We start from the raw sequence: 27,843 nt of genomic DNA, 5'->3' as shown, positions 1-27,843 counted from the left end.
GGGAGGAGGGAAGGAAAAGAGACACAGCTGGCCTCGTGATAGACAGTTTAATTTTTAGACTTTTTGGTAAAGTCTTAGACAGCTCTTTTCTCTGTGATGGGCTGTCATTGTTTACCCACAGCAGGGCCTTTTCAGCTGTCTGCACTGCTCATCCCGAGTTGTCACAATAAGCACTTTTTAGCACACCTTTCTGTCAAATGCCAGAAATTAAGGCACTTTGCGCCCATTGTTTGTCTGATATGAATGAACTCCAGTGACAAGTTCTTCCCTGGCTGACATCCTAACATCAGGGTGCTCTGGCTTGGACCCCTTTGCTTGTTAAAAGTTCTTGGTATACTTATGCCCCTCCCACTTCAGACACGCTAGTCTGGCTTTGTCATTTTCCAGAAGCATCCTGGCAGCACAGTGCCTTGCATCAGCGCCCTGGGTGACCCACCTTCGGGTGCAGCAGCGGCTGGGGACTGACAGCACTTCCCGTGTTGGTTTCATTGGCCGATGCACAAGGCAGGTCCTTGGTGGAGATGTCAGTCATGTAGGGAATGGCAGGGAGCCCAGGCAAATGAGGCTTTTCCCCATCCCTGACCTCCTCCCTGACTGCTCAGACCTAAGGGCATAGTGGGCTGGAACTTAAAACACTTTATTTCCAATGTCTGGTCTCAGGATCCTGGTTCTTCTTTACTGGGTGGGTCATTTGTTCAGTTTTTCCTGGGAAATAATGACATTGTAGCCAACAGCCAGCATTTGCTGGATGCTAACTCTATTGGACTCTCTGGGTGGGCAGGTTCCAGAGCAGACTGCCTGAGATCAACTTTCTAGCGATGTGGCTTGGCAGAATCACCTCTCCTCTCACTGCCTCAGTTTCCTTATATATAAAAAGAGGCTTTGATAACATTTCCCTCTCCCTCCTACGGTGCTGAGAGCATCAAATGGGGTGATAGACTTACAGTGCCTTGCTTAGTGTTTGGGGCATAAGAGACATTCAGTAGCTGCTGGTGAATTCAGATCTTAGCAACGATATTTGTTATGGATGTTATTATACCCCATCTTATGGATGAGAAAACTGAGACGCAAAGGGGAAGAGATGGAGTGACTTGCTCATGGTCACAGAGCTGGTAAGTGTCAGAGCTGGAGCTTGAACCTGGTTTTCCTTAATCTGAGTCTGTTCCCTTCTGCAGAGCACAGAGCATAGCATTGTGCAAAGCCAGCCGTGTACCAGATCCTGCCTGATGATTTATATATTATCTTGATATTTGGGTTGTGTGGAGTACAATTAATCAGTAGCTTACAAAATGTTCTTTAATGCAAGAATGAGCTCAGCCTCAGTTTCCCCATCTGGAAGATGAGGCATTTGGGCTTAGGTGATTCCTGTGATTCAAGACTCCAGCCCAGGCAGCATGGCAGCCCAGGTTGGGGGCGGGGGGGTGTGTCCTGGGCCCACCAGGTGCATGCCTTTGGGAATTCACTTATCGCTCTGAGTTCTAGTTTTGTGAGCTATGCAAGGAGGATAATGTTTCCCCCGACAGAATAGTTAGAAGATTGGACAAATGTGAGGAACGCCCTTCACACATAGTAGGTGCTTAATCCATGACAGCTGCCACTGACATTTCTGTGACTTATTCATGCTCCTGGGTACGAGCCCCCTTACTTCCTCCTTCATCTCTAGAGAAAAGGCATTTACCATGTTTTCTTAATGCTTCTTACTTCTAAGGTGAGAACTGCCATAACACCATGGTTAAAAGCATAGAGCTTGATTTAAACAGTCTGGGTACAAATCTTCACTTTATCACTTATTAGCTGTGTGACTTTCAGCAGGTTGTTTAACCTCTCTGTGCCTTAGTTTCTCATCCATAGAGTAAGGATGTCTAAGTGTGTTAATCTGCCTCAAGTACCTAGAACAGACCATGGCCCTTGGTAAGTTTTCAGAACATGCTAACCCTGCTTATCTAATTTATGTATGCATACTGAGCAGCCCAGTTCTCATAACTAGTGAGGGAAGCTCAAACCTGAAGAGAGTTCAGTCTGTCCCCTGCATCCCGCCACAGTGATTGGCTGGAACTCATTGTTCTGGTCTCAGGTCCCATTTAATAAGCACTAATGGGCTCGTTCCCAGGATTTTCAAGAAAATTTTTAAGCCATGGAAAAATGAACCTGAGGGAAAACAGTCCCGGGGAAATTTTCCTGCCCCTTTTTGTCCTCCATATCCACATCTGTTTGGAAGTAGAAGTAATCACTCCCCCCTCCCCCCACCTCTTGTGTCTCTGTGTCCATCTTGACCCCTGTGGCCTCGGGCGGCAGAAGAGCTGCCGCTAAAGGCTTGCGTGGGAATTGTGGGAGGGGTGTACACCAGGCGTAATTCAGTCTGGTTTGCCAGGTGAAAGGGGGATTCATTTCTCTTTTCCTCAGTTCCGAGGTGCTTTTGCCCAGAAGGAAGTTGTTTTCCTAATGTGTTGGCTTCTGGGGCTAATGTCTTAACTCCCATCTTCTTAGTTGGAAAATATTTGTAAAAAGGGGAGCAAGTGATCAATGTAAATATGTCTCTATCTATGCTGATTTGAAGACTGTGCTGTCCAAGGATATGGAAGATCTGTTTTCAGGAAGAAGAAAGGGGATTGGAGCCCAAATGTCGCTAGGATGTGGGGAGGAGAGAAAGATGGCCACACAGTCATGTGCAGACACTTCTGTGGCCTTCTGAGTGGGTGCTTCATCTGATGCATTCCCTCATGTAAAGCTCATGAGCTGGGGAGCCCTGGCCCTCCTGGGTGCCTAACATTGGCCCAGGAAGCAGTTTGTCAGTGGTTCTAGAAAAGAGACCAATGTGCATCTACCTAGGAAAATCCTAGAATGGGTGAAATGAAGTGCATTCTGGTTGGGCTGTCAGAGTGAGGATCTGTTAGAAGCAGGGGAGCTGGGGCAGGGAGCAGTGCTCAGGGAGACCCCTTGGCTATCAAGCTGTGAGCCTGGAGCCTCTGGGTAGCCCTAGTGCCTTTTCCAGCCTCTCCTCGTGGGCCTGGAGATGTCAGTGCCCCCTGGTATCTCTGTCTTCTCTTGGTTGGTACACTCCTGCTCAGGATCTCCTGTAGGCAGTCTCTGAGGTAGGGAAAATCATATCTTTTCAGGGGTTTTATTCAGTCTAACCTTAGAGTACGTCATCTGGGATTGTCTTGTAATGTTTCCTTCAGTTTCGCATTGTTCTCATCTTTGACTGTCAGTGGGGTTATTGTGGTGCTGTTCACTGCTCAGTGAGCTGCTTTCCCCTGTTGGGGAGTGTGTGGCCTGCTCTGCATGCCTGAAGTGAGAGGAAACAAGGAGCTGGGGGCTTTTATGACCTTAACCATAACTTTGGACGTCAGCAAGCAAGGGCTTCAGTCATCACTCTTTCAATACTGAATGTGTGAGTCAAAACTCTGACCCAGTGTTTCTCAGTCACCAGCATCAGTATCATTTGAGACACTTGTTTACAAAATGTAGATTCTCAGACACGTCCTGTGAGTATACTTGAGGGACTCAGCATTGTAACAAGCTCAACTGTTATTCAAGGGTGAGAGCCACCCAGGAACTCATGGGAACTTCTGCAGATTTGCTGTAACTCTTTACTCCACAAGTGAGTCTTGCCTTTTGCAGTCGCCTCTGGGGAAATCCTCTGCTCCAGTTCTGAATCTCCTCTAATACAGCTGCCCTTAGACTTGTTGTATTCTTGCGAATGCCCTCCATGGTGATAGGACTTGCTCATTTGGTGTTTAAACAGCTAATTGATTCAGGGCCACAGCTGATAAGGAGGCTCATCAAGCTGGTGACTACCATTGTGGTGGGAAAGAGACCGGCCAGTAAGGAGAGGGGTTTTCTCATGTCTCATGAACTGCCTCTAAGGACAGTTCCCGAAGAGGAGACCCCAAGATGTGCTGAGCTCTGGCAGCCTGGTTGTAGCAAGAATGTAGAACATCGCCAGTCATTTTGAAAGCCTGTGTGCATTTCGGTGATTTCTGTGTTTATAACAGAAAAGTGTCTTCCAGCAGTGCCTTAGCCCGATTAGAAAGCCCCTTTCCACAAAATGGCATTGCATTAGCGTACAGGTGGAGATTTCCAAAAGTGTGAGCAATAGTTACCATACCCCACCCTTCCCACCACTGTCTATTAGGCCATTTGTGGATTTGCAAGATATTTAGTCCCTTCCAATATTATAATACCTGAGATGTTATAATCATAAGGAAGTAACTGAAATACTTTTTTCTTGGTTGCTAGAATGTCAAAAACAACTTACTAATTGTAGAATGTTGAATAAAGGCTAGATATGGTAGGCAGAAAACCTGGTCTCTAAAGCCTGGCCTTGCTACTCATACCAGCTTTATGTCATTGGGCACATCATTTAGTCCCCAAGCCTGGCAAAGATAGTCACCGAGTCATCAGGAGGATTTAAAGAGACGCCGGGACCTGATGCTACCCAAACATAGTTCCTGCCTCATGGAGGGTTCTGTAATGAGTGTTGCTTGCATCTGAATCCCACCAGCTTGATTCATTAAACACTTACTGCACTTTTGTGTGCTTTGGGTCAGGGAAGGGGAGGGGAGGGAGGAAAGGAAGAGAGGTGGCAAGCAAAAGGATTAAACTCTGCTTTGCAGAGGAAATGAAATTCAGCAAAAGAACACCAAAGAGAATGGATCGATTGACTCTAAGCAAGTCCAACGTGCTCCCATGTTGCCAGAGAGCTGGGGATGGGAGGCCAAGTGTTCTTTTACCCTTCTGCAGGGGAGGATGTGAGGGTGTTGCTGGCAAAGCTGAGTCATCACGATTATAGGTTATCTTTTCTGTTTAAAAAGCCACCACTTTAAACGTGGCTCCCAGCAATTACTTTTTTAAGTCTTCAGAGTCTCTAAGTATAGATACAAATCCTTTCTTTCTTTCTTTGAGGTCAGGAGTTCAGTAAGATCATTCAACTAGTGAGTCTAAATGAAACTAACTTGAACTAATTATCAGTCAGCCCTCTGATAGCAAACTGCTGTCCTCATAAGGGATTATTTGTTATTTTTTTCCAGGCAATTTCTTTCCTCACACCCCTGGCTGTTATTTGTGTGGTGAAAATTATCCGGCGAACAGACAAGACTGAAATTAAGGAAGCCTTCTTAGGTAGAGTATTCACAGTTCCTGCTCTAGGGGATGGGGCTGGACTTAATTAGATCAGTAGATTTTAAAAATCTCTGTTGCACTCAACTGATTTTTCTCTTGGTCAAATTAAGCTTGGGAGAAACAGGGAAAGGTAAACTTTCAACCCTAAGAAGAGCCAACACACAGATGGTGAGCACCTCACCTTCAGCAGCAGCCTTGTCGCTGTCCTTTGTGCTGAATGTGAATGTCCAAATACACGTCTGAGCTCTGTGCTGCTCAAGCACAGCTACAGGGTAGCTCTTAGCCACGAGGCAAAGAGAATCTGAAACTGTCACCATTGACTGTCCAATCCCACATCTGTGGCTAATAAGCCCACGTTACGGGCAATTCAGAAATCAGCCATAGACTTCTTGACTAATCACCATTGGCTAGAGGCACAAAGATCAAAAGCAGATATAAAATAAAATAGAAATTGGAAGTAAACTCCATAGCTCACTCTTTGGGGGGGGGGAGGATTTTGGCAGTTAAGCAACTGTTACTGTATAAAGAGTGCCACAATCTTTGCCACTGATTTCTTTGCCACTGATCGCAACACCATTGTTACAAATTCTCCCCAAGCTAAGCCATAGCTGCATGTGACACGAGTTTGACATTTTTAAGATTAAATCCATTTTTATGATCTTCATATTAGTTAAATAACTGAGTAGATGACAGTATTAAGAGAAAGCAAAGCTAATTGGCCTGTTTCATAACCGAAATAAACTACCCAGTAGTCAGGTTTTCAGCTTTTTGATCATCAGGAGAACTGAATTATGTTTATTTTTTGACGCCTCAATAAAAACTATCCAAACCCTCACACAAACCACTTTTGGTATTTTGTATGGACTTACCATTCATTCAGTTAGATTATCATATCTGGAAAAATGAGATTTCCCACCTCCAAGGGTATGTTTGTAAATTATTGGGCTTGGAGGAAATGGAAATGTAGCAAAATATGGTCTTCTCTCTCCTTGGTGCAGGGGTGAGGGTAAGGTCAACATCTGGGGCATGCAGAGCAGCGAAGGGGGCTTTGTGCTCTGAAGCAGGACAGGGAACATTTCTTACATAACCAGGCTTTGGTTGGGCCTTAATTGAACAGAGCAGAATCTCTCTCCAATTAGCTCATATAAATTAGGGGTTAGTTACAGGGTTGTATCAGCAATCTCACAAATATCCAAGAATAGGGGGAGAAAGGACAGAGGAGCATCGTGGGGACTGGAATTGGGAGCCGGGCCATCAGGGGTAGAGATACATTCCTCTCCGTAATGTGCCTTCCCTCTTCCCCTCACACATCCTGCCTAATCCCCCAATGTGGCCATTATTTCTGCTGCCTCATGCCTTTGGTTTCTATGAGGCTTGGACTTGCAGTGGTGGGCACTCCTGTCCCACACCTGTAGGACCATCAGCTCCAGTGCCCACCTCCAAGTTGCTCTGTCTCGTGGACCACACTTCCCAGGCAGATCCTCTGGTTCGATTCATTTTCACACCTGGACACAAAAGTCATGAGTCTCTGGTCAGCCTGTAGATGCCCAGCCTTGGGTCAGGTACATACCCAGGCTGCTTATCTGTGGTTTGGGGATTTGGCAATCACATGGTCTCAGTCCCCTTAGCTGAAGTGGCAGAAAGGTCCGGTTTTCCAAGGAGGGCATAGGTGCCCTCCCCATGTAGCTTGAGCAGCCAGGGCAGTGTTGGGCTAAATATCCCTGTGGTCCCTGAAACGTCCTGCTGGCAGCCCCCTCAGCTGACCTGGAAATCCCTTTGCCTCTCTTTTTATTCTAGTTGCTCCCCTGGCACGGAGTCCCTAGATGATATGAGTGTGGGTAAGAGCGGTCTCTCATGGTTATGGTTATAATTTACTGCCAGCTTTTGGAGTGGTGTGTTGTCGTGGCAGTAAGTTACTTCTCTAGACCTTTCCCTTTTCCGCTAAATCTCCCTTGGAGTGACATTTCAAAATTGCACACCATACCCTGCCTTCTATATGTTAACAGAGAAGGTGGAGTTACCAAATGTTCTGTTTGCCTAAATAGATGAGAGCCTGCCCGGGGAGCCTCCTGTTGTACACAGCTTTTTTTTTTTTTTTTTTTTAATCACTTCTTTTAGGAAGCCTTGGAAGTAGGGAGCGAGGGACTGATCTTTAAAAACCAAGGACAGAAAACCAGGTGTAGCATTTCCAATGTTATCTGGAGTTCAGGACTTTCTCAGAGTGGTTTAGTGCTCAGGTCCCTTCTTTAGCAGACCTGAAACCCCAAGACCTCCTCTTATCTACATGTCCACAGTGGCCACCTTTGCACATCTGCTGTGGAACAAGACAGGTGAGGTTTGCCCGTATGTAGCATCCAGCTTTTGGGGGTTTCGGCTGCAGAACAGCCAGTTGGTCTAATAGAGTCCCCTGTTATCAACCAAAGTAACAACAAAAACCCTCTAATCCTCGGGGATGCATATGAGCAGTAGAGTTCTCAGTACAGGCCACCTGCGGGCTAACTCACAGGACACATTACTTTGAATTTCTTTATTGGACACAGTCTGGTTTGTCGTTTTGTCTCTTCTCTCAAACCCGCAGGGCTGTGGGATGTTGTAAACACAGCTCTTATGAAACAGACCCACTGGGTTATTGTTAATCAACAAGCATTCCTGATTGGGGCCATTCATTTCCTGCTCAGCCAGTCTTTCATGCCTCTGATCTGGGCCCAGCCTACCCTCTGGTGTTGGTGAGAGGCCCCCACAGTGGTCCCCTAGGGGTTGTACTATTCAGAGGAAAATAGTCAGTTTGGTTTACTTCCAGAATGCTGAGATGACTTTCACCCTAAATATCATCACTCCAGAGCCCCATTGTTTTCTGTCTCCTTCAGGCTTTTGGATCAGAGTGAAGTTGCCAGCTATTGGCAGTTATTAGCACATCCACACGTTTTCTAGCTCAGCTACTTGAAACTTTTCAAAGAACTGCTCTTGGCTACAATGAGGCCAAGCCGGTGCTGAGGCTGGGGTCATGTATGGTGTTCTGGATTGATGTAGCGGTCTGTGAAGTTCCCCAAGGGCATTGGGAGATCTGCTGGTGATGCTTGTTTCCAGAGACCGCCTCTGTGCTAAGGCCATGCTAGGACCAGGATCAGAAGGAGGCCGGCCCAGCTGGGAAAACACAGTCGTGTTCCCAGGAAAAGACCCCAGTCCTGCAGGCTGATCTCACAGCCTGTTAATTGTCTTGGCTCTGGGGAGAATACAGCAGTGAAGATAGTCCAGGGCATTTTCTCCTCCTCTCTGCAAAGGAGACCTCTCAGCGGTGCTCTGAGCTGGCAAGAGAGAAGGGAAGCCAGCATTTTAGAAGAAAGGGTCTGTGCGTGCAGAATGGGATCAGAAGAATCCTAAGATCTCTCTGAATTCCTACACAATTTATCCATCCAGTTGGCTGCTCGGTGTGTTAATGGCGGTGCTGTGCTCCGACTCCTGCTCCATTCTGTCCACCCCCGGGGCGCATCCGTCCCCTCACCGCACTCAGATACAGCCCACTGTGGCCCATCTCTAGCTTAGGTGATTAGTTTTCCTTTAACAAAGGTATTCATTTGAACTGGTCCTTCCCATTCTCTCTGCTTCCCATGACTTGCTAAAAGCAGATCGGTTTTGTATCAATCTCTGGCCAGTGCCCTTGATGACTGTGTCGGCCATTGCACTCTACTTTCTGCTCAGAGAACACATTTGTCTCCCTTGATGACCATGCATTGCTCTAGGCAGCTCCTTCCCGGAAATGTCCCTCCACAGCTGTTTTCTTACATAAATCTCAGCTACTATTGAACAGTTATTGGTTGCCAAAGGGAAATGGTAGCTCACGTGCTTTGTCATTCAACAAAGCGCTGGAGCGGGGCATCAATAGGTTTTTTTTTGCTTATGCAAGGCATTTGACCTTCCATCACATTGACTCGCCTTTTGTGCAGTTTTGATAAACATAGGAGAGACCTGTGAGGTACCCTTTGAATGATCTGTACTTTATCCAGTAAAGTCCTTCCAAGCTGCTTAGAGAAAGTCCCCATGCTGTGTATTTTTAAATAATGTATTCCAGAAGTTCCTTCTGCCTCAGGTGGCAAAAATCATGCCCCCGGGCAAACCTTCTCAAAACCCAGGGAGGTGTTGGAACTGTTTACCTTCTCAGAAAGTGATTTGTTTGATAACAAAGGGACTTTGTCAACAGGTGATGGGTCAACACAGAGATAATCACCGAGTGGGAATGTCCTACTCTAAAGAAGGATTCCAAGAGCTGCTCTGATTAGAATTATGTTTGAGAACATTGCCAGAAACGGATAAAAAAGTTATGTTTCTTGCTACCAGTAAAAGAATCTCTATATGCTATAGTATTAAATCTGTTCATATCAGGCCAAAACATAACAGATGGGTTCCTTTCCAATATTAAAAATTTTAGTCAAGGAGGAGAGAGAAATTTCATGTCATAGGAGCTTGGGATTTTATGAGCCGCTGTCCAAAGTCTTGCCTTAATTATATTTTACTCTAGCCACTCAGACTTCCCTCTGTCTTTTAAACTATTGGCTCATATGTCCATGGTCATAATCGAATGGTATGATGATGTAACAGTGATGATGATGATGCTGATGACTGTGGATTGAGAGCCAGCTGGTTATTTTTCTGTCTGTTGGTTTTGTTTTGTAGCGGTGTCCTTGGCTCTTGCTCTGAATGGCGTCTGCACAAACACTATTAAGTTAATAGTGGGAAGGTAAGTTCCAGAAAGAAACATATGGTGGCTTAGACTCTCAAGGTCATCTGTGGATTGGCATTTGAGCTTTGGCTTATGGCATATTTCTGTTGCCCCCCTGGGACACAGTTTCTGTTCTCAACTGCTCCAGAAGTGAGCTAGTTTCCATAGAGATGAACAGTCAAAAGACCTGAATTTGAGGCCTGACTTTGGCTGTTGGCCTTGGACAGGTTAGCTCCCCTCTCAGAAGCTCGGCATTTACTGATTATCTACCTGGTGGAGGGTGCTGGCCAGGCACCCAGGGGGCAGAAGGTGGATACAAATTGGGCAGCGCATGATGTGGGGCGGGTCTCTCTCAACTTTCTGCGTTAAAAGTTGCTGTGGGGCCCCGTTAAAATGCTGGTTCCCAGGCCTTGTCTGCTCTGAGGTTCTGGTTCAGTAGGTGAATAACCACACTTGGAGAAACACAAGCCGAGTAGGGGCGGGGAGAGAGTACACCAGAAGTTCTGATAGATTACTGATACTGATTATTGATATCTTACAGATATTGACAGATTATTATTGGGCCTAGATCCCAGAGCTGGAAAGACCAGGGTGTCAGTGTGACCCAGTATGTGCAGAAAAGGGGCCCTGTGTTTATAGCACTAGCAAAGCCTTGCCCATGGCTGGCCTTCAGCAAATATTAGTTGAATTAATGGGAAGGGATTGTCCATCACCCCTCTGTGTGAGAATCCTCAGCGGAGGGAGGCAAAAAAACACGGGGTGAAGTGTGTCGGTGCAGGAATCCAATCACTGGGGTTTAGGCTTGCCTTTGCCACTTACTGGTTGGATGTAACCTTGGGCAGGAGTGTAATCTTTCTAAACCTTCATTTTTGCACGGGTCAGATGAAGAAAGTCCCGGGGTTGGCATAAGAATCACGTGATCCGATGCACGTGCAGTACTTGGCACTGTGTGAGGGTACCCAGTGAGGGCTCCGTAAGTGCCAGTGTGCCTGCAGCCGGGGGCTCGACCTTGGGGCCAGCTTTGGCCCATGTCCCGTGAGGTCTGTCTCCCCAGACCCGGGCCAGGGAGGCCAGCCTGGATGGCCGTGCACTCTGCATCGTGGAACTGAGCTGTTGGGTCCTCTGTTTCAGTGAGGTTAGGTGAGACCTGCTATTCAAGGAGGGGCGATTGACCATCCAAATTCAAGACGTAGGGACATGAGGAGCCTGGAGTCTGGGGTTCTGGAAGCAGCCTCTGAGTGGGAGCTGTTGATGGAGGCAGGAACTACTTCTACTCCCCCCGCGCCGTGCTTAGCTGCCTCCTATCAGTCCTCTCGTCCGGCCCTCACGACCGCCCCTTTGGGTGGGTATTCATGTCCCCTCTTACAGATGTGGAAGCTGAGGCTGGGGGAGGCTGTGTGACCTTCCCAAGGTTAGAAAACTAATAAATGGCAGAGTGGGAGTTCCAACTCAGAGCTTTCTGACCCCGAAACCTGAGCTTTCCCCAAGACCACCATGTCTGGAGTGGTCCCCAGGGAGCACCGGTATTGATGGCAGGAGAAGGAGCTGGGGGCAGCAGGGAATGGTGGGGGTCAGCTGGGGGTTCCTCTGTGATGGCAGCATTTTATATTGAAAATGTCCATGGTGTCTTTTGTAGACCTCGCCCCGATTTCTTTTACCGCTGCTTTCCAGATGGAGTGATGAACTCAGAAATGCACTGCACGGGGGACCCCGATCTGGTGTCCGAGGGCCGCAAAAGCTTCCCCAGCATCCATTCCTCCTGTAAGTTCGGTGGCTGGGACTCTCTTTAATTTCCAGTCGTGTTTCCTTACCACTTTCCTTGGGAGTTTCAGTGGAGAGGAAAGTACTGGGACACGAATGTCGAGCACAGTTCACTCTTCTTCCCTGTAGGCTTAGAAACAAGAATTCGACAGGAAGTAATAAACCTGCAGACGAGGCTCTAGAGTTTACAAGACATTGTACATGTTGCTTCTTTGAGCTTAGCGGAGCGTGACATGTGACACTTTACCCTTTGGCAGTATGATTCGGGAGCTTAACAGTGCAAGGGAGTGTACCGTGTTCCCTGGGACCTTGCTTTTCAGCTCCGTGTTCTCTCCAGTTCATTCCTTCAGTGATGGTATTGTGTGTGTGTACCAGCGTAGAGCATATATATGTACACACACACACACACACGCCTCAATATATAGTCTGGTTATAGATGTGCAGGCTGGGACCAGCCTCAAAGCCAAGACTAAATAATATGAATCAAGTGCAGGGTGGTGTAGTGGAGAGAACACGGGTCTTTGTAGCGACAGACCCTGGCTCTGCCAGGTCTTAGCTCTGTGACTTACCCGCTCTGGCCTCAGCACCTGCTCTGTACAGTGGGAACGATGCTGCCTCCATTCCTGGTTGGAGTGAGGGTTAAAATAAGTGATGATGGTCGCTGACATTTGGAACAGCTGCCATGACAGCGTGGGTAGGGCATTATCTCATTTAATCCACTCAATATATATGTGAAGTACTTAATATGGTGCTTTAAATCTACAGTACTTGTCCATATTGTCTGTAACCAGAGCTGAGGTTCCAGAGTATTCTGGTTTGTTCCAGCAATGTTTATTGAATGACCGAGGTGCCAGGCACGGTGCTAGGTGTTGGGGACACAGAGATAACTAAGACACAGCTCGTGTCCTGGGGACTCTCGAGGCAGTGGGATACTGTATATTTAGGTTGGTGACACTGGGATCATTGGAAAACCGTAGCCACAGGCGGCCACTTGGGAGAGGCCGTTCTTGTGACCCGAAGTCCTTGATTTCTCACAGGTGTGACGTTATCAGCCGCTAGCAGGCCTGTTACCTTGATCTTTTCTGTTTTTTCTAAGTATATAAGACATTCCCTGATAGCGGCTGGATCAAAGTCTCTGGATGCCTTTTCCTGCAGTGTTTGTTGAGTATTTTGCTCAGAGCTCTTAGAGATTGGAGCCCTTGCAACAAGATATTGGGGTGCCAGGCGCTCTATGTGAATTACCGTTAATCTGTACGACGGCCTCGCCAGGTCAGGTGGTCCCCATTTTACACGTAAGGACAGTGAAGCTCAGACAGACTCCATAACTTGTTCAAGGACACTTAGCTGACCTTCATACCAGCCTCTAACTCGATAGTGTCTGAGGGCTTACCGTGATGAAATACGATGAAGTAGCCCAGGTTCATTTAAGTAAATAACTCATATTCTTGTCTGGTTTGTTGGAGACTATAGGGGGTTGAATAATGTTCCCCCAAAAGGTATATCCGAGTCCTAGCCCACGGAACCTGTGAACGTGACCTTATTTGGAGAATCGTCTTTGCAGATGTAATTGAATTAAGGATCTCAAGATGAGCTTATCCCGGATTTACAGATGTCCCCGTTAGAGAAAGACATAGGAATATTTGAGATGCAGAGACACAGGTGAGAAAGCCCCGTGAAGACGGGGGTGGAGATTGGAGTGGTGCAGCCACAAGCCAAGGAACGTGGGGCCACCAGATGCTGGAAGGGGCAAGGAAGGCTCCTCTCCTGGAGCCTTCAAAGGGAGCATGACCCTGCCCACACGTTGATTTCAGAATTCTGGGCTCCTGAATGCGAGGGACTACATTGCCGTTGTTCTCACCAGGCTGGTGGTCATTTGTTATAGCCACCCTGGGAAAAGGATATAGAGGCTTAGACCGAACACTTCCCAGCTAGCGGAAAGCCTTTGACTTTAGAGGCTTGGGGGAGTTGAGAGAAAATGCTTACTTGAGTGTGCTTCGCCAGAATGCCCACTGAGGTTCACGTGGCAAGGGGCCAGGCACCTCAGGAAGGTGGAGGCCCCAGGGTTCTCTGAGGCTGCTCGAGGTAGGACGTCCATTTGGAATGACGTCCCCTCTGGGTGTGTTTGTGTTCTCTGAAGTGTCATTTTAAGGAGGAGTCGCAGGTGCCTGCTGGAGGAATGCCTGCTCCCCTGAGCTCCGTTTCATAGTCTGGCATTTTTGTGCTGGTACTGTTGAGAGGTCCCCGAATAGCGTGTACCGGGGCTTGGCTCCCTTCTGCTCTCCAGCTCTGTCCTTGTAGGGTCCCTCAAGTTCTCTGTTGTTTAGGGCATGTTCTGTCCTCCCAAAGACTCAGTGCCGAGCTCGAAGGGGCTTCCAAAGCTCAAAGCAGAAAGAAGTGAAACCCTGCCCCCTGGCTTTCGGGTGGCTGACCGAGGCCTGCCAACACAATTTCGTATCCAGTGTTGCATTTGACATTGGGCAGGAAGTAGCTGTCGTGTGAATAACTCAGCCCAGAAGACTGCCGGTCCTAGAGAGTAGAGGCCAAGCCCCACAGAAGTGTTTCTTTGAGAAGCACACCTTCCCTGTCAGGTGCATTTTCTGACAGGGCTGCCCACCAGCTGCCCTGTCGAGTGCGTGGCTGACGTCCCATCTGTGCCAGACCAGCTTTTTGACAGAGGCTATGACTATCTTTTGCTTAAGACACTGCTTAAAATGTTACGGATTTTTACTACTTGGCAGACACGGGATCCTACCCAGCCTCTAGGCTTTGATGACAGTATTTTTATCTGTTCTCTTTCTTTGTTGTGACAGGTCAGTGACTGCCTTACAAGGAGCTGCCAACAGCCACTTAGAAAAACCATCGGTGCTATTCTTTGGATTCCTTATTGTGGCTAATAGGAAGTGGTTGGCATGACTCTTGGCTCTTGGAGGAGGTGCTGGACCTCAGAGGGATGAGCTTAGTGGACCCCCAGTGTGATACACACACTCCTTCTCCCTTTGTAGGTTGCACGGGAGTGAGTGCACACAGGCGTTCTGGGCCACGGGATCTCCTAAGACGAATTCCTCATGCTAGATAATCACAGCTTTGCTTCCGCTCTGTTTATAGATAATTGGTGACTGGAAGGTAGTCGATGTCCACATACCATCCTGCAGGACAGTTGATTTTCTTTGAACCTAAGAACAAACATTGGTTTCTTTTGGAGACAAAAGGTCTTGTGCTTAGTTGACCATAGGCAGTCAAACAGCACTCTGCTAAAGTGCTCACGTGGCATCCAGCCCTCAAATGGCGTGTCCCACAGCAGCCATCTTGTGGGACTTGCTCCATAAGGCAGCCCAAGCCTCCCTTGTGGGGAAAAACAGTCACACTTTCAAAGAGCAAGTGGTTTCCTCTGGGAAACTTGGGATTTATTTATTTTTTTTAGTTTTAAATATTTATTCATCCATTTATTTTAGAGAGAGAGAGAGAGGGCACATGCATGCATGCTAGTGGGGAGAAGTGCAGGTGGAAAGGGAGAGAGAGAATCCACAAGCAGACTCCCTGCTGAGTATGGAGCACAACGCTGGGCTCAATCCCATGACCGTGAGATCATGATCTGAGCCGAAACCAAGAGTCGGCTGCCCAACCCACTGAGCCACCCTGGTGCCCCCAGAAACTTGGGATTTAAAGTAGAGAAAGGCAATATAGCTTTAAGGCAGGGATATTCTGAAAAGGGAATTGTCTTTCATTGCAGTCTTGGCTTTTGATTGGATATTGTTTCACATTCCAGAAAGAGGATAGCTTTCAGAGAGAAAAACAGAAAAAACCAAATTATTAATGCCAAGTCAAGCTATTAAGAAACTTCTTTCCTGTGAAAATGGCGAGAATGCATAAAGTGGTATTGTTGTTCATGGATCAGCAAACAACAACCCATGGGCCAAATCCGGTGCCTGCTTGTTTTTGTAAATAAAGTTTCATTGGAACAGTGAGATGCCCATTTGTTTATGTATTGTCTATGGAGGCTTTCACATTCTAATGGCAGAATTGTGTAGTGCCAAGGGAGACATGGTCCACAAAACTGAAAACGTGTTGCTTATGCTCCAAACAAATAGTATTGAAAAGCATTACCATGGTGGTTGGGGCTGGGGGCAGGATAACAGGCAGAGCACAGAAGATTTTTAGGGCAGTGAAACTACTCTGTATGATACCAGAATGGTGGATACATGTCATTATATATTTGTCGAAAGCCATAGAATGCACAGCAGTAAGAGTATGTAAACGACGGGCTTTGGGAGATGATGATGTGTCAGTGTAGGTTCATCAGTTGCAACAGATGATGGGGGATACTGATAATGAGGGAGGCTGTGCACATGTGTGGGGGCATATGAGAAGTCTCTACCTTTCTTTTTTTATTATTTTTTATTTAAAAAATTTTTATTTAAATTCAATTTAGTCCACATACAGTATATTATTGTTGAGTTTGATGTGTTCCCTTTTGTGTGTCTCTCTTTGTCAAATAAATAAATAAAAAATCTTTCAAAAAAATTTTTGCTGTGAACCAAACTGCTCTGAAACATTTAAGTCTGAAAAAAAGCATTACTAAAGCAAGACCAGTGCACTTTAATTGTACACACAGATGTTTCATTTTTAAACAACTCCATTATATTTTTTAAAGGGGGCATTTATAGGATAATCAATAATAACTTGTGGGATACACTCTTTAAATGGCAGACAAGATTTAAACGGTGTGTCTGGCTGATGATGGTTTAACAGATTCTTCTTGAGCCCTTACTGTTTTGTAGGTACGGGGTTGGTACTCTGAGAGGGTACAGGATGGTCAGACAGGGCCAAGTCCTCTTTAGGGCAAGGATGAATACCAGGTGCATTTACCACGGTGGTCTGGAACTTGGGGACTAGGAATTCCAAGCAGGGGACAGGAAAAGCTTTGGGAGGAAAAGCACTTTCTCCTATCATTTCTGAGGAGGGGGAGGGTGTATGAGCTACAATGTTTTGAGATACTTAATGTTTGAAGTGTCTGCTTTCGATTCTTTAGCTGGGTGCAGAATTCTTGGTAGAAAAATCATTTCGGTGCAGGATTCTCGTTTATAGTGTGTTTGAGAGAAGCCTTGTAGCATTCCTTTCTTTGGTTTTATTTTTCTTTCTCTCTCTGGAACCTCTTAGAATCTTCTCTCCATCTCTGGCCATCTGAAGTTTCACGGTTATGTGCCTTCCTGGGATTCTTTTTTTTTTTTTTTTTTTAAAGATTTTATTTATTTATTTGACAGAGAGAGACACAGTGAGAGAGGGAACACAAGCAGGGGGAGTGGGAGAGGAAGAAGCAGGCTTCCCTTGGAGCGGGGAGCCCGATGCGGGGCTCGATCCCAGGACCCTGGGGTCATGACCTGAGCCGAAGGCAGACGCCCAACGACTGAGCCACCCAGGCGCCCCTGCCTTCCTGGGATTCTTATTTAAGCTGGAAGCACTGAAGGTAATTGGGCAGAGCTCACTAATTAAGCTTCACTGAAGGATGAATGGGGAGCGAGCTGGGTTTTCACTGGTTGACCCCGAGTGTTAGCATCTGGTCTTTACTTTGAGGCTCTTCCTTTCCCCAGAGGAGACTCCCCAGGCTCTTGTGTACCTGAGCCTGGCATTCCGGAAGCCAGGCTGAGGGGCTGGGGTTCTTACAGGTCACCTTGCAGACTGACCCTTCACCCTCAGTTCTCAGTCTGGTTGCTCAGCCCTGTTCCCTACTTGCCTGCTTTTCCTAAGTGCAGAGCCTCAAATTGTTAAATCTTACATCTTCTTCAGGAGTCAGGGAGATGGCAGTTTCTTTCCTGGTTTGTAGGATGGGGTGGAGAGTTTAACTGCTCATAATAAGGACTGCCCACCTGTTCCTCGTTTCCATCCCCCATCTTCCTCTTGCCTCCTGCAGTACCCGGAGCCTCCAGCTCAGAGCTTTGCAGGCCCTTGGTGGTGAATAAGGGACTTCTCATCAGCACCACCATCTGCAGGCTGTAGGCTCGCCTTTCCTGGCTCTGGGAGGTTTCCTCTCTACAACCTGCTTTCATTGGCATACGTTGTGGTGTGGACTTGAGGTGCTTCTAGCTCCATTTAAGATAGAATGTACGTTCCTGTTTGCATCAGTCATGGTTCTCCAGAGAATCAGAACCAGCAGAGAGAGAGAGAGAGAGAGAGAGAGAGAGAGTGTAGGGGGGCAGAGGGGAGGAAGGAAGAGGGAGCAGTTATTTTAAGGAATTGGTTTGCATGGTTGTGGGGCTGGCATGTTGGAAATGTGTAGGGTCAGCCCACAGGCTGGAAGCTCAGGTAACAGGCAGTGTTGTAGTCTTGAATTTGAAATGGGCAGAGCCAGCCAGCAGGCTGGAAAGTCAGGCAGGATTTCCATGTTGCAGTCTTGAGGTAGAATTTTATTTGGGAAACCTCAGTCTTTGCTCTTAAAGCCTTCCGCTTATTGGGCAAGGCCCAGCCTCACTGGGGAGGGTGAGTGAGCTCCTTAAAGTCAACTGATTGGAAACGTTCATCACCTTGCAAAATACCTTCCCAGCAATATCTAGACTGATGTTGACAGAACAACTGGGCACCAGGGCCTATCCATGATGACACGTAAAATTAGCTGTCACACTGTTCTTTCCTCCTTCTATCATTTTAAAATCAGAAACACCACCGAAATGCTCTAATATCTTAGTTGCAGAGATACCGCACATCAGAAGGTTCTCGATCAGCCTCAGCGTTACTCTGATGACAGAGTCCTTGAGAGTGGAGTGTGCCCACCAAAGCGTGTTTGTAGGCTGAACGCCTGGGAGTTTGCTTTTACTGAACAAATCTGAATGCATTTTATGTACGGATTGAGAAATGATCACAGGATACCATGTATGCTAATGGCCAGGTGTGACTCCATGCAGCATGAATATTCAGTATTATAAACCAGCTGGGTCTTCGAGTATTAGGCAAGCTTTTGCATAAAGAAACAGGAAAAGAAAAACAGGAAATTGTAAGATTTATTTCTTTTACATCATTGAGTTAATTGAAATTGCTATCCATGGGTTTTGCTGGGTGGGTTTTGGTAGATGAGAAACTTGAAAAATGCCACCTTCTTCTTTTAAAAATGCTATCAAATGGCATGGCTGCTGAGGTCATTGGTCTGGCCAGGACCAACCAGTGGTCATTTGTCGGAGCTCAGCTCAACTTGTGTGGTTTCTGTTAGAACTTAAAGGAAAGTTTCCAGTCTCACCAGCATGTCGAGGGACAGCGTCAGATCCGGCAAGAGCCGCTCATGGCTTTTCCCCTACATTTGTACCCTCCTACATCTCAGGCTTCGAAGGCAATTTCGAAGGTTCTGGGAAACAACTGTGCTTGTTTGCCACATCTTTATCAGGCAAAGGAAGACTCCCCGGCGCAGTGAAAAGCCTTTCTCTGGGGATGCCAAATGCAGGGAGGGAATGATTGCTATCAGTAGAATCCTAGCCCTCTTCGTCGGAGGGCGTTTCTTAATCTCTCTTCGTTATCACTCCTCCTTCCTTGTTTTAGACATTTCCTCCCCTAATTGCTCCATTCTACTGTGAAAGTTTAATGCCACCAATATACTGTCCATCTGTGTATGTGCCGTGGCCCTTTTCTGAGGGCCACCAGCAGTGATAATCCCTAAGACTTTTTCATCTTCCCAAGAGCCAGTTTTCATCCCCTTGGTGGGGGGCAGCGCTGTCCTGGTTGAGGATGCATGGTTTGGGGTGGTAGTTCTCAGCTGGACAGTTTTGCCCACTGGGGGACATTTAGTGATGTCAAGAAAGTCGGGTTTGTCACAAGTCAGGGGGTGGACCAAGAGCATCAAGTACACAGAGGCCACCAGCGCTGCTAAGCATCCTGCACACATAGGACGACCCCACGACACAGACTTAGCTTGCCCCAAATGTCAGTGGTGTCCAGACTGAGAAACCCTTGTCTTGGGGAGTTAGGTAAATATGTGGCAGAAGTCGATCAGTCACATGTTAAATTCGTCCACTCTCCAAGTTCCCAGTCTGACTAAATAGGTTATGTTGAGAAATGGGCACCGTTCAATTAATTCAAAATACTCTCCCTCAAAAACTCGACTCATAACCCCTATTCCTATCTCAGGATAGAATATCCTAACCCAGAAGGTTTATTTTTGTCCCTTTTCAGTCAATCCTCATTCCCTCAGGATAGCCATGGTTCAGGTTTTGTGTTTTTGTTTTAGTTTTTAAATTTCAGGGGCGCCTGGGTGGCTCAGTCAGTTAAGCGTCTGCCTTCGGCTCCGGTCACGATCCCAGGGTGCTGGGATTGAGTCCTGCGTCAGGCTCCCTGAGCCTGCTTCTCCCTTTGCCTGCCACTCCCCCTGCTTGTGCTCTGTCTCTCTGTCTCTTTTTCTCTGACAAATAAATAAAATCTTTAAAAAGAAATGAACTTCATATAATTGGAATCATACAGTATGTCCTTTTCGTGTCTGGCAGCTTTTGCTCAATATAATGTCTTGGAGTTCTTCATGTTGTCATGAGTATCAGTAATTTCTTTTTATTGCTGAGGGAAGAGGAGGAGGGGGCCCTGTGTTCTGGGCTGTTTCCTCCTGGAGCGGAGTTTTCCATCATACTAGGCTTCAAGTGAGGAAGGAGGGAATGGGTCAGGTTCAAATGCCACAGATTCTCATCGTTCTTATGGAGTTTTAGTGCATTTTCTTGAATAAATGTTTATTTTTTGTATGTTCTTGGGACCATCCAGAGACTTAGAAAAAAATTTTTTTAAATAATTTTCCCGTTTTGCTTAGGAGTGGGTCCACATAGCTCCTCACATTGCCATCCTAGAAGTGGAATTACCTTATGTCAGTTTTGATCATATTTTTAAGGAATTTGTACCTTTCATCTAGGTTGTTAGATGTATTAGGATAAAGTTGTTTATAATATTCTGCTCTTGACTTTTTTGATGTCTATAAGAGCAGTGCTGACAACGCTCTTCCATTTCTGTTCTAGTAATTTGTATTTTCTCTACTTTTTTCTTGATTAATTGTACTTGGGGTTTATCAATTTTACTAATCCTTCCAAAAAAACCAACTTTTGTGTTTATTTTCTCTATTTTTGTCTCTTTTTTACCTCATTGGTTTTTGGCTCTTATTTGTATTATTTCCTTATTTTTAATTTTTGTTTAATTTGCTCATAATTTTCTAGTTTCCTAAGTTGGAAATTTAAATCACAGTTGTGTAAGACTTTTCGTTTCTAACTTAAGCATTTACAGCTATAGATTTCCCTTAAGCCCTGTGTTAGTGGTACCCCACAAAACTTGGTGTATTGTATTTTTTATTCCTATTCAAAATATTTTCTAACTACCCTTGTTATTTCTTCTTTGATCTTGGACTCTGTCTTAGACCTTCTTATTTAGAAGTGAGCTTTTCACTTTCCAAATGGCTTTTCTAGCTATCTTAATGTTTTGAATCTTTAACTTCATTTTATTGTGAACAGAAAACAAGTATGTTGAGTGTTTTGAAATTTATTGGGATTTGTTTTATTCCCTACTGAATATTTTATCTCAATGGACTTTCCGTGCACACCTGAAAATGTATTTATGCACTTGTTGGTTGTGTCATTCTGTATGTGTCCATTAAGTTACCATTGGAGTCATTCAGAAATTTTTGATCCTTGCTTTTATTCTCTTTGTCTCAGTGTTCTGTCAGTTACTAAGAGTAGGGTATGATGGTCTTCAACTAGGACTGTAGATTCATCTGTTTCTCCTTTTAGTTTTACTGGGTTTTGCTTCATATATTTTAGAGATCTGTTTATAGGCACATACACATTCATGATTGTGTATTCTTGGTATTTTGACTCTTTCATCATTAGGAAATGTCCTCTGTTCCTCACCCTACCTCTTCCCATATTATATAATGACTTCTTATAGGCACAAGGCTCTTGAGTCCATCAATTGTGAAAAGAATTTTATAATATCTTGTTCTTAGCCCTTGGTGATGGAATAGACTTGAATTAAAAAGGAATTGTTCAATAGACACCTATTTTGTGTGGGCTCCTTTTATCTTTATATCAAAACATTGACTCTTAACACAGTCGTCTAAATATGGGTCCAGAGATCATTCAAGATGGTAGCTGTGTTCCAAAAGAAATTCAAATTATCACATGTCCCCTGTAATGGACATCTTTTGGGGTATGTATGTATGGATGGAAAGAGACAAAAGAAAAAGGGAAAGAAAGAAAAAAGGAATGAAATTAATCAACTAATCAATTGATCATGAGCCAACACTGTTCCACAATCTCCTTCTCTGGAAATTGTCCCATTTCTGAGTGGATACCCTTCCTCAGATGGGGCTCTGCCATAGAAACATTACCTTTTGGGCTCAGAACCACCAGCCTTTTTCTTTGTGTCCTCTCAGATTCACATCTAGCATGCATATCCTTACCACCAGTGTGTTTCCTTTTCCCTTTTGGGTAGAACTCATAAAAGTACGTAAGTTATTCCAATGGGGGTCTCCACAACAAACTTTTCTTTTTTTTTTTAAATGTTTTATTTATTTATTCATGAGAGTCAGAGAGAGAGAGGCAGAGGCAGAGGGAGAAGCAGGCTCCCCGCCTAGCAGGGAGCCCGATGCGGGACTCGATCCCAGGACCCCGGGATCATGACCTGAGCCTAAGGCAGACGCTTAACCATCTGAGCCACCCAGGTGCCCCACACAACAAACTTTTCATTCCAGACTTGCTTCCTATGTCTCCTGGTGGGTCTGGGGGCTGCCTCTCCTACCTCTGTTGGCATCTTCCTGGGAAATGCAAAGTCATTTGAATGTTAGCTGGAGCCAACTTAATTAGGAAGTTAAGTCTGCCGAAGGAAAATGAAACAGATCATTCTACAGCCAAGTCTATGCAGTCTTCAGATGATTCAAACCAGCGCTTCTTTGCTCCCGTCAGTCTCTGGAGTCTGCTAATTAGTGCTAAATAGCACCTTCTTTCTATGCCAGGAGTAAATTCAGCTCTGGGGACCTGGAAGCAGAAAAAGCATTTCAAGCCTTTGAAGCGTATGACATTCTAGAATGATGATGTCAGGACACTCCAGAGCTTAAAACTCTTCAGTGGCTTCCTGTGCACCGAAAGGATCATCCAGTCCCAGATGATGCTCTGGCCCCTCTGGTTGCCTCTTCAACCTCATGTCCTACGCCCCCACCCAACCTTGCTTCCTGAGTTCCGGCCACTCTGTCCTTTTGATGGCCCTGAAGACAGCTATCATTTATTGAACATGGAAAATGTGTCAGTGTCTACGTTAACAGCTTTTTTAAAGGACTTATCCCACTGAATCCCCACAACATACCTGTGAGGTCAGCACTCTTATTAGTCCTCTTGTCCAGATGAGGAAACTGAGGCTGAGGGGGATAATGATTGGCCTCCACAGCACACAGCCAGCAAATCACAGAGCTGGCATTTATACCCAGAGTGTCTGACTTTGGAGCCTAACTTAAAAAAAAAAAAAATTATTTATTTATTTGAGAGAGAGTGCACGCACTTGAATGAGGGGAGGGGCAGAGGGAGAGAGAGCATCTCAAACAGACTCTCCACTGAGCACAGAGCCCGACACCGGGCTTGATCTCATGACCCTGAGATTATGACCCGAGCCAAATCAAGAGTCAAACACTCAACCAACTGAGCCCCCCAGGCACCCCCAGAGCCCAACTTTTGACAGCTCCGTCCACATGAGACATTCTTTCCATTCTTGGCATTTGCACTTGCCCTGTTCTCACTTCTCAAATGCTGTCAGAAGCCTGCCCACATTCCTCCAGCACTCACCAGTTTCCAGCTACCAGCCCCTGCTTCTCTGTGCCTATAGCAGACTGGATGTGCAGGGAAGGAACATGTGCCCATCCCCTCGAGCAGCCCTCAGCCACTGACTCACGGGCTAGTGTATAAATATCCCGGCTCCCTTGCCCTGTAGGTAGACCAGGTCTGAAGGGTGTATTTTACCCTGTTTCCTAGAGCCCTAGTGGTGTTGAGCTCTTGCCTCCCAGAGTGGTAACATGTTTGATACCATGTCTCACTGGCTTCCTTCCCATCCGTGTCTTGTTTCCCCACTGATGTCGTCTCGAATCATCTTCCTAATAGACTGTTTGCACTTGAATCTATCTCAGGATCTCATCCTGAGGGAACCCAAACTAATACCTTGGCTAACTCCTACGACTTCCTTGAGTTTCAGCCTCTGTGTGGCCTTAGGAAAGCGGCCATCCTGAACAGCCCAGATGCTCCCGCCATTGTTTTTTGGAGCGGACCCCAAATTCACCATCAGTGCTGAGTTCCCAGAATACCCCACACTTTCTTTGTTTAGAGTAAGAGAGACCTGAGCTGTTAGGGTAATATGTTCAGCTGTCCTGCTCCCTAGCAGCAAACCCTTTACTGCTCAGTTTTTCCCTTTAGTCTTAGAACAATGAAGGGATATGGGTGGGATAGGGTGGCATAGCTTACTTTGACTTATAAAGCTCTGTGGTTCTGCCTCGGTGTCATCAGCTTTATAAGAGGGTTTAAGATCCCTGCCAGAGAAATTCTTATGAGAATTGAAAGGGTTAAAGGTGGGGAAGCACCTTGCATGGTGCCAGGCTCATAGTCGGTGCTTTGTGAATGCTGGGCCCCTTCCTGCCTCCTCCAGCAGAGCTGAGAATCTTGCTAATGACTGGAAAGACCACAGTGACACTGTGAGTTAGGGTCCCTTGTGTCTGGGAGCCTGAGCAGGACCTGGGGACTTGTGTGTGTGTTGAGGGGGGAGACAAGCTAGCTTCTTTAGTCCAGAGCTTTGACACTTATGAGTCTTTTTTTTTTTTTTTTTTTTAATGAGCAGATATTCAGAGGTTAAAAGTTTTTGGGAGCCCCTTTGTGCTTATTTCTACCAGTAAGTGGACTCGGTTTCAGGCTACAGCTTGTTCTTTTCCTTAGGATTATTTCCCTTAGTTTTTTGAGTTATGAGGAGCTCTGCAGTATTTCATCAAGAAGAAAGGAAGAAGAGAAGGAAGGAAAGAAAGAGGGAATATTCTTTTTTTTTAAGATTTCATTTATTTATTTAATAGCACGCACAAGTAGGGGGAGCTGCAGGGAGAGGGAGAAGCAGACTCCCCGCTGAGCAGGGAGCCCAGGATCCTGAGATCGTGATCTGAGCCAAAGGCAGATGCTTAACCAACTGAGCCCCCCAAGTGCCCCAAAAGGGAATATTCTTGAGAGCCTCCACCTGAGCCTCTCCACATCCCCTGGTGATTAGTAACCTTGTAAAAAAAAATATGGATCATATTTTTGTCCCTTACTAATATGGCCTTTTGGTCAAATGGTAGAGTATTTTGCCTGGGTATTATTTACCACACCTTACAAATCAAACAAGCTTCCATTTATTTCTTTCTGGAAAAGACAAGTGACGGGCATTTGCTGACTCTGGCTAGAGCAGGGAAGCCTCACAAGCAGCCGCCCGTTTCTCCCCGTCTCTTCCCGTGGCTTGGTGCCATGCCCCCAGGGGCTGTCTCCTCCTGCTGTTGAACCTGCTGTCATAGCTGCTCTAACAAGTGAGGTGCTGCCATGTAACTCACAACTGGGACTTCATCACCACGTCTCAGGTAAAACTTCCAATACTCTCTAAATGCTTTAAAAAGTATTCACTCATTTCTTTAGTGAATCAGTCATTTGGTCCACAGCTCTGATGGGACACCTACTGTGTGGGGTGTGGGAAGAGATGGTGGTGGGTTAGACAGACCCAGTCCCAGTTGTGGCAGAGTTCACAGGGCAGGGCCTCTGTGAGCCCACAGAGTATTTGTGCCAGTTCGGAGAAGGTGTCTCTTCAGCAGATGCAACACCAGGTAGGGGGCATAGAGAGCAGAGAGCAGCCCGCCTTTGTTGGCGGGGCACTCTGGGGCCGTGAGTATCCCGAACAGCCATTCTTAGTAGCCCTGATGGACAGCATTGGATATTAAACAAATAGCCATTTAATTATACTCCTGATATATGCTAGTAGGAAAAATATAAAATGCCTGGTAATTAAAGTGGTGTCTCTTACATAATCAGAGTCATCTGGGACAGTTAATTCTAAGGGAAAGGTGGGGCAAGATCAGAGAAGAGAGGGTGAGAACATTTCTTACCAGAAAGACCCTGAACCTCCCCATCCCTTGTCATGGTGCGTGTGGAGGAGAGGGCCAGGGCGTGTGGATCATTTTACAACTTTTGGATTTCTGCTCTAAATACCATGAGCATTTGTTTATTTCTTCTTTCTCCATATGTTCATAGCTACATATTGTTGGATGTCAAAAGAATGCCATTTTAAGACCTAGCCTGGTATGTTTGTTTTTGTAATCATTGGATTGCTCCACATAAATAAATACTTTTTGGTCTAGCATTTCTATATTGACTGTAGTAGAGAGAGAAGAATTATTTTCAGACTCCAACAGACCTGAGTCTGGCCTGGCTCCCATCACCACAATGATGGAGTCTTGCACAGATCACTTATGACTGTGTGTCTCAGTTGGCTTATCTGTAAGCAGAGTCCCAATTCCTACCTTTCCAGGTGTGTGTGTGGGAAATGAAATGAAATCATTTATTGCTATTCCCCCTTGAGTTCTGATTCTGGGGAAGATCGGAGAAGTCTGGTCTCTGTCCCCTTTGGCAGATGGGAGAGCAAGAGAGAAACAGAATCTCCTGTCCCTACACCAGATGTCCATTTGAATGTGTTTGTTCCTAAGGCAGCATGACAGCAGGTTGCGAATGCATCCCCAAGTTTATTTCCCTATCAAAAGGTACCTGTTTGATTATTACGTCAGGAGTGATTTCTTTCATGGCGTGTGTTTTTGCTGTGAGAGCTGTGTGATAAATTCAGTCAACATAATTCCTTTTGTGTTGGTTCTTAGTTTACACCTACAGTTTTAATTTGATCCTAAGTGTAGATCTAAATGCTTCAAAAACTCAGCGTCTTACAATTTTTGAAAGGAAAAGTAGAACATCAAAAAAAAAAATTATTCCCTGATTATGGTCTGCAATTTAAGAATTGCGGCGTGCCGGGACGCCTGGGTGGCTCAGTCGGTTAAGCGTCTGCCTTCGGCTCAGGTCATGATCCCAGGGTCCTGGGATCGAGTCCCGAATCGGGCTCCTTGCTTGGCAGAGAGCCTGCTTCTCCCTCTACCTGCTCTGCCTGCCGCTACCCCTACTTGTGCTCTCTCTCTCTGACAAAAAATAAATAAAATCTTAAAAAAAAAAAAAAGAATTGCGGCGTACCATTTTTGGATTATCCTCGAAAACCAGTGTGCGCTTCAGAGAGCCTCTCTAGAGCTGGGCTTTTGGACATGGCACAGCGTGTCGCCCTTGTCTGCCAGGCTTACAGGTGGGGAGGCCTGCTGGAGGTTCATTTCCAAGAACATCCGTTAACAGTTGTACCCACGCCTAGAAAGGTCACAGAGGTGGGGATACCCAGAGTGAGTCTGTCTGTGCGTCTGCCGGCAGGGGCCCAGACCCAAACTGCCCGAGTCACAGCCGGACCTCAGACAGTGGAGTTGAAAGTCATTACCCACTGTTTCCTCCATCTTGTTGCTCACTAGATGTGGCGAAAGCCCATTAATAGGATTAACAGTCCATTCGCTAAGTGAATAACATAATTTATCAAGGTAGTTGCTAGAGATGCAAAGGGAGCCTCTGGGTACAGCTAGGCTGGTTGTCCTCATAACTGAAAGGCCACGTGAGAAGCACTGTTTACTGAGTCTCCCTCAGTCTGTTTGGGGGGGGCAGTCTTCGTAGCAGAATGGGCATGGTGGCATGAGTTCATGGCAAAGGAGCTGGCTGCCTGCCCCAGAAAAGAAGGTGCCACTGAAGGACTTTGGCCAACATGGGGACCTGTGTGAACCTTAGCAAAAAGTGATTTTGTGAAAGTATGCTCAGTTCCTTTCATGCATCCAGCACGCCCATGCATTCCTCAGCTGCTGCTGAGAAGTTGACCGGTAAAAGCTTTCCATGTGGTGACAACCACCACAAAACCCACTGTCACATGACCTCTGATGCCTCTTCCTCCTTTGGAGGTCATTTGGAGCAATCAGACACCTGCTTGTTGGTATATGATGACCTCATTTTCCAAAGTCATCAAAAATTCTCCCACACGTGTGCCGTGCTCACTTGGATGGAGTTTTTCTTCTCCTAGAGGCAGTCTGCATGCTTTATCTTAAGCGAGGCTGCTACAGGAATTCTGTCACAGGGATTGTATGAACGGAAGAAGGAGGTGATGAGGATCGTGTGCCTCTCCACAGCTTC

The 27,843-nt window shown here is 46.1% G+C and overlaps 1 protein-coding gene across 3 annotated transcripts in view; it reads left to right on the top strand.

Annotated features, from left to right (window-relative positions):
- Nucleotides 1-27,843, top strand: part of PLPP4 (phospholipid phosphatase 4) — a 112,845-nt gene that overhangs the window by 46,412 nt on the left and 38,590 nt on the right. For 2 of the 3 annotated variants that reach the window (XM_081823391.1, XM_081823390.1), the window contains exons 3-5: nucleotides 5,031-5,121; nucleotides 9,793-9,856; nucleotides 11,475-11,599. The exons of the other annotated variant lie outside the window; for it this stretch is intronic. In XM_081823391.1, coding sequence (XP_081679517.1) covers nucleotides 5,031-5,121; nucleotides 9,793-9,856; nucleotides 11,475-11,599 — 280 coding nt within the window. The remainder of the gene's footprint in view (nucleotides 1-5,030; nucleotides 5,122-9,792; nucleotides 9,857-11,474; nucleotides 11,600-27,843) is intronic. 3 annotated transcript variants of the gene reach the window in all.

This window comes from Leptonychotes weddellii, chromosome 6 (assembly GCF_054177405.1).
Source record: "Leptonychotes weddellii isolate Sample4059 chromosome 6, ASM5417740v2, whole genome shotgun sequence".
Lineage (NCBI taxonomy): Eukaryota > Metazoa > Chordata > Mammalia > Carnivora > Phocidae > Leptonychotes > Leptonychotes weddellii.
This window is presented reverse-complemented; position numbering and strand designations above follow the sequence as displayed.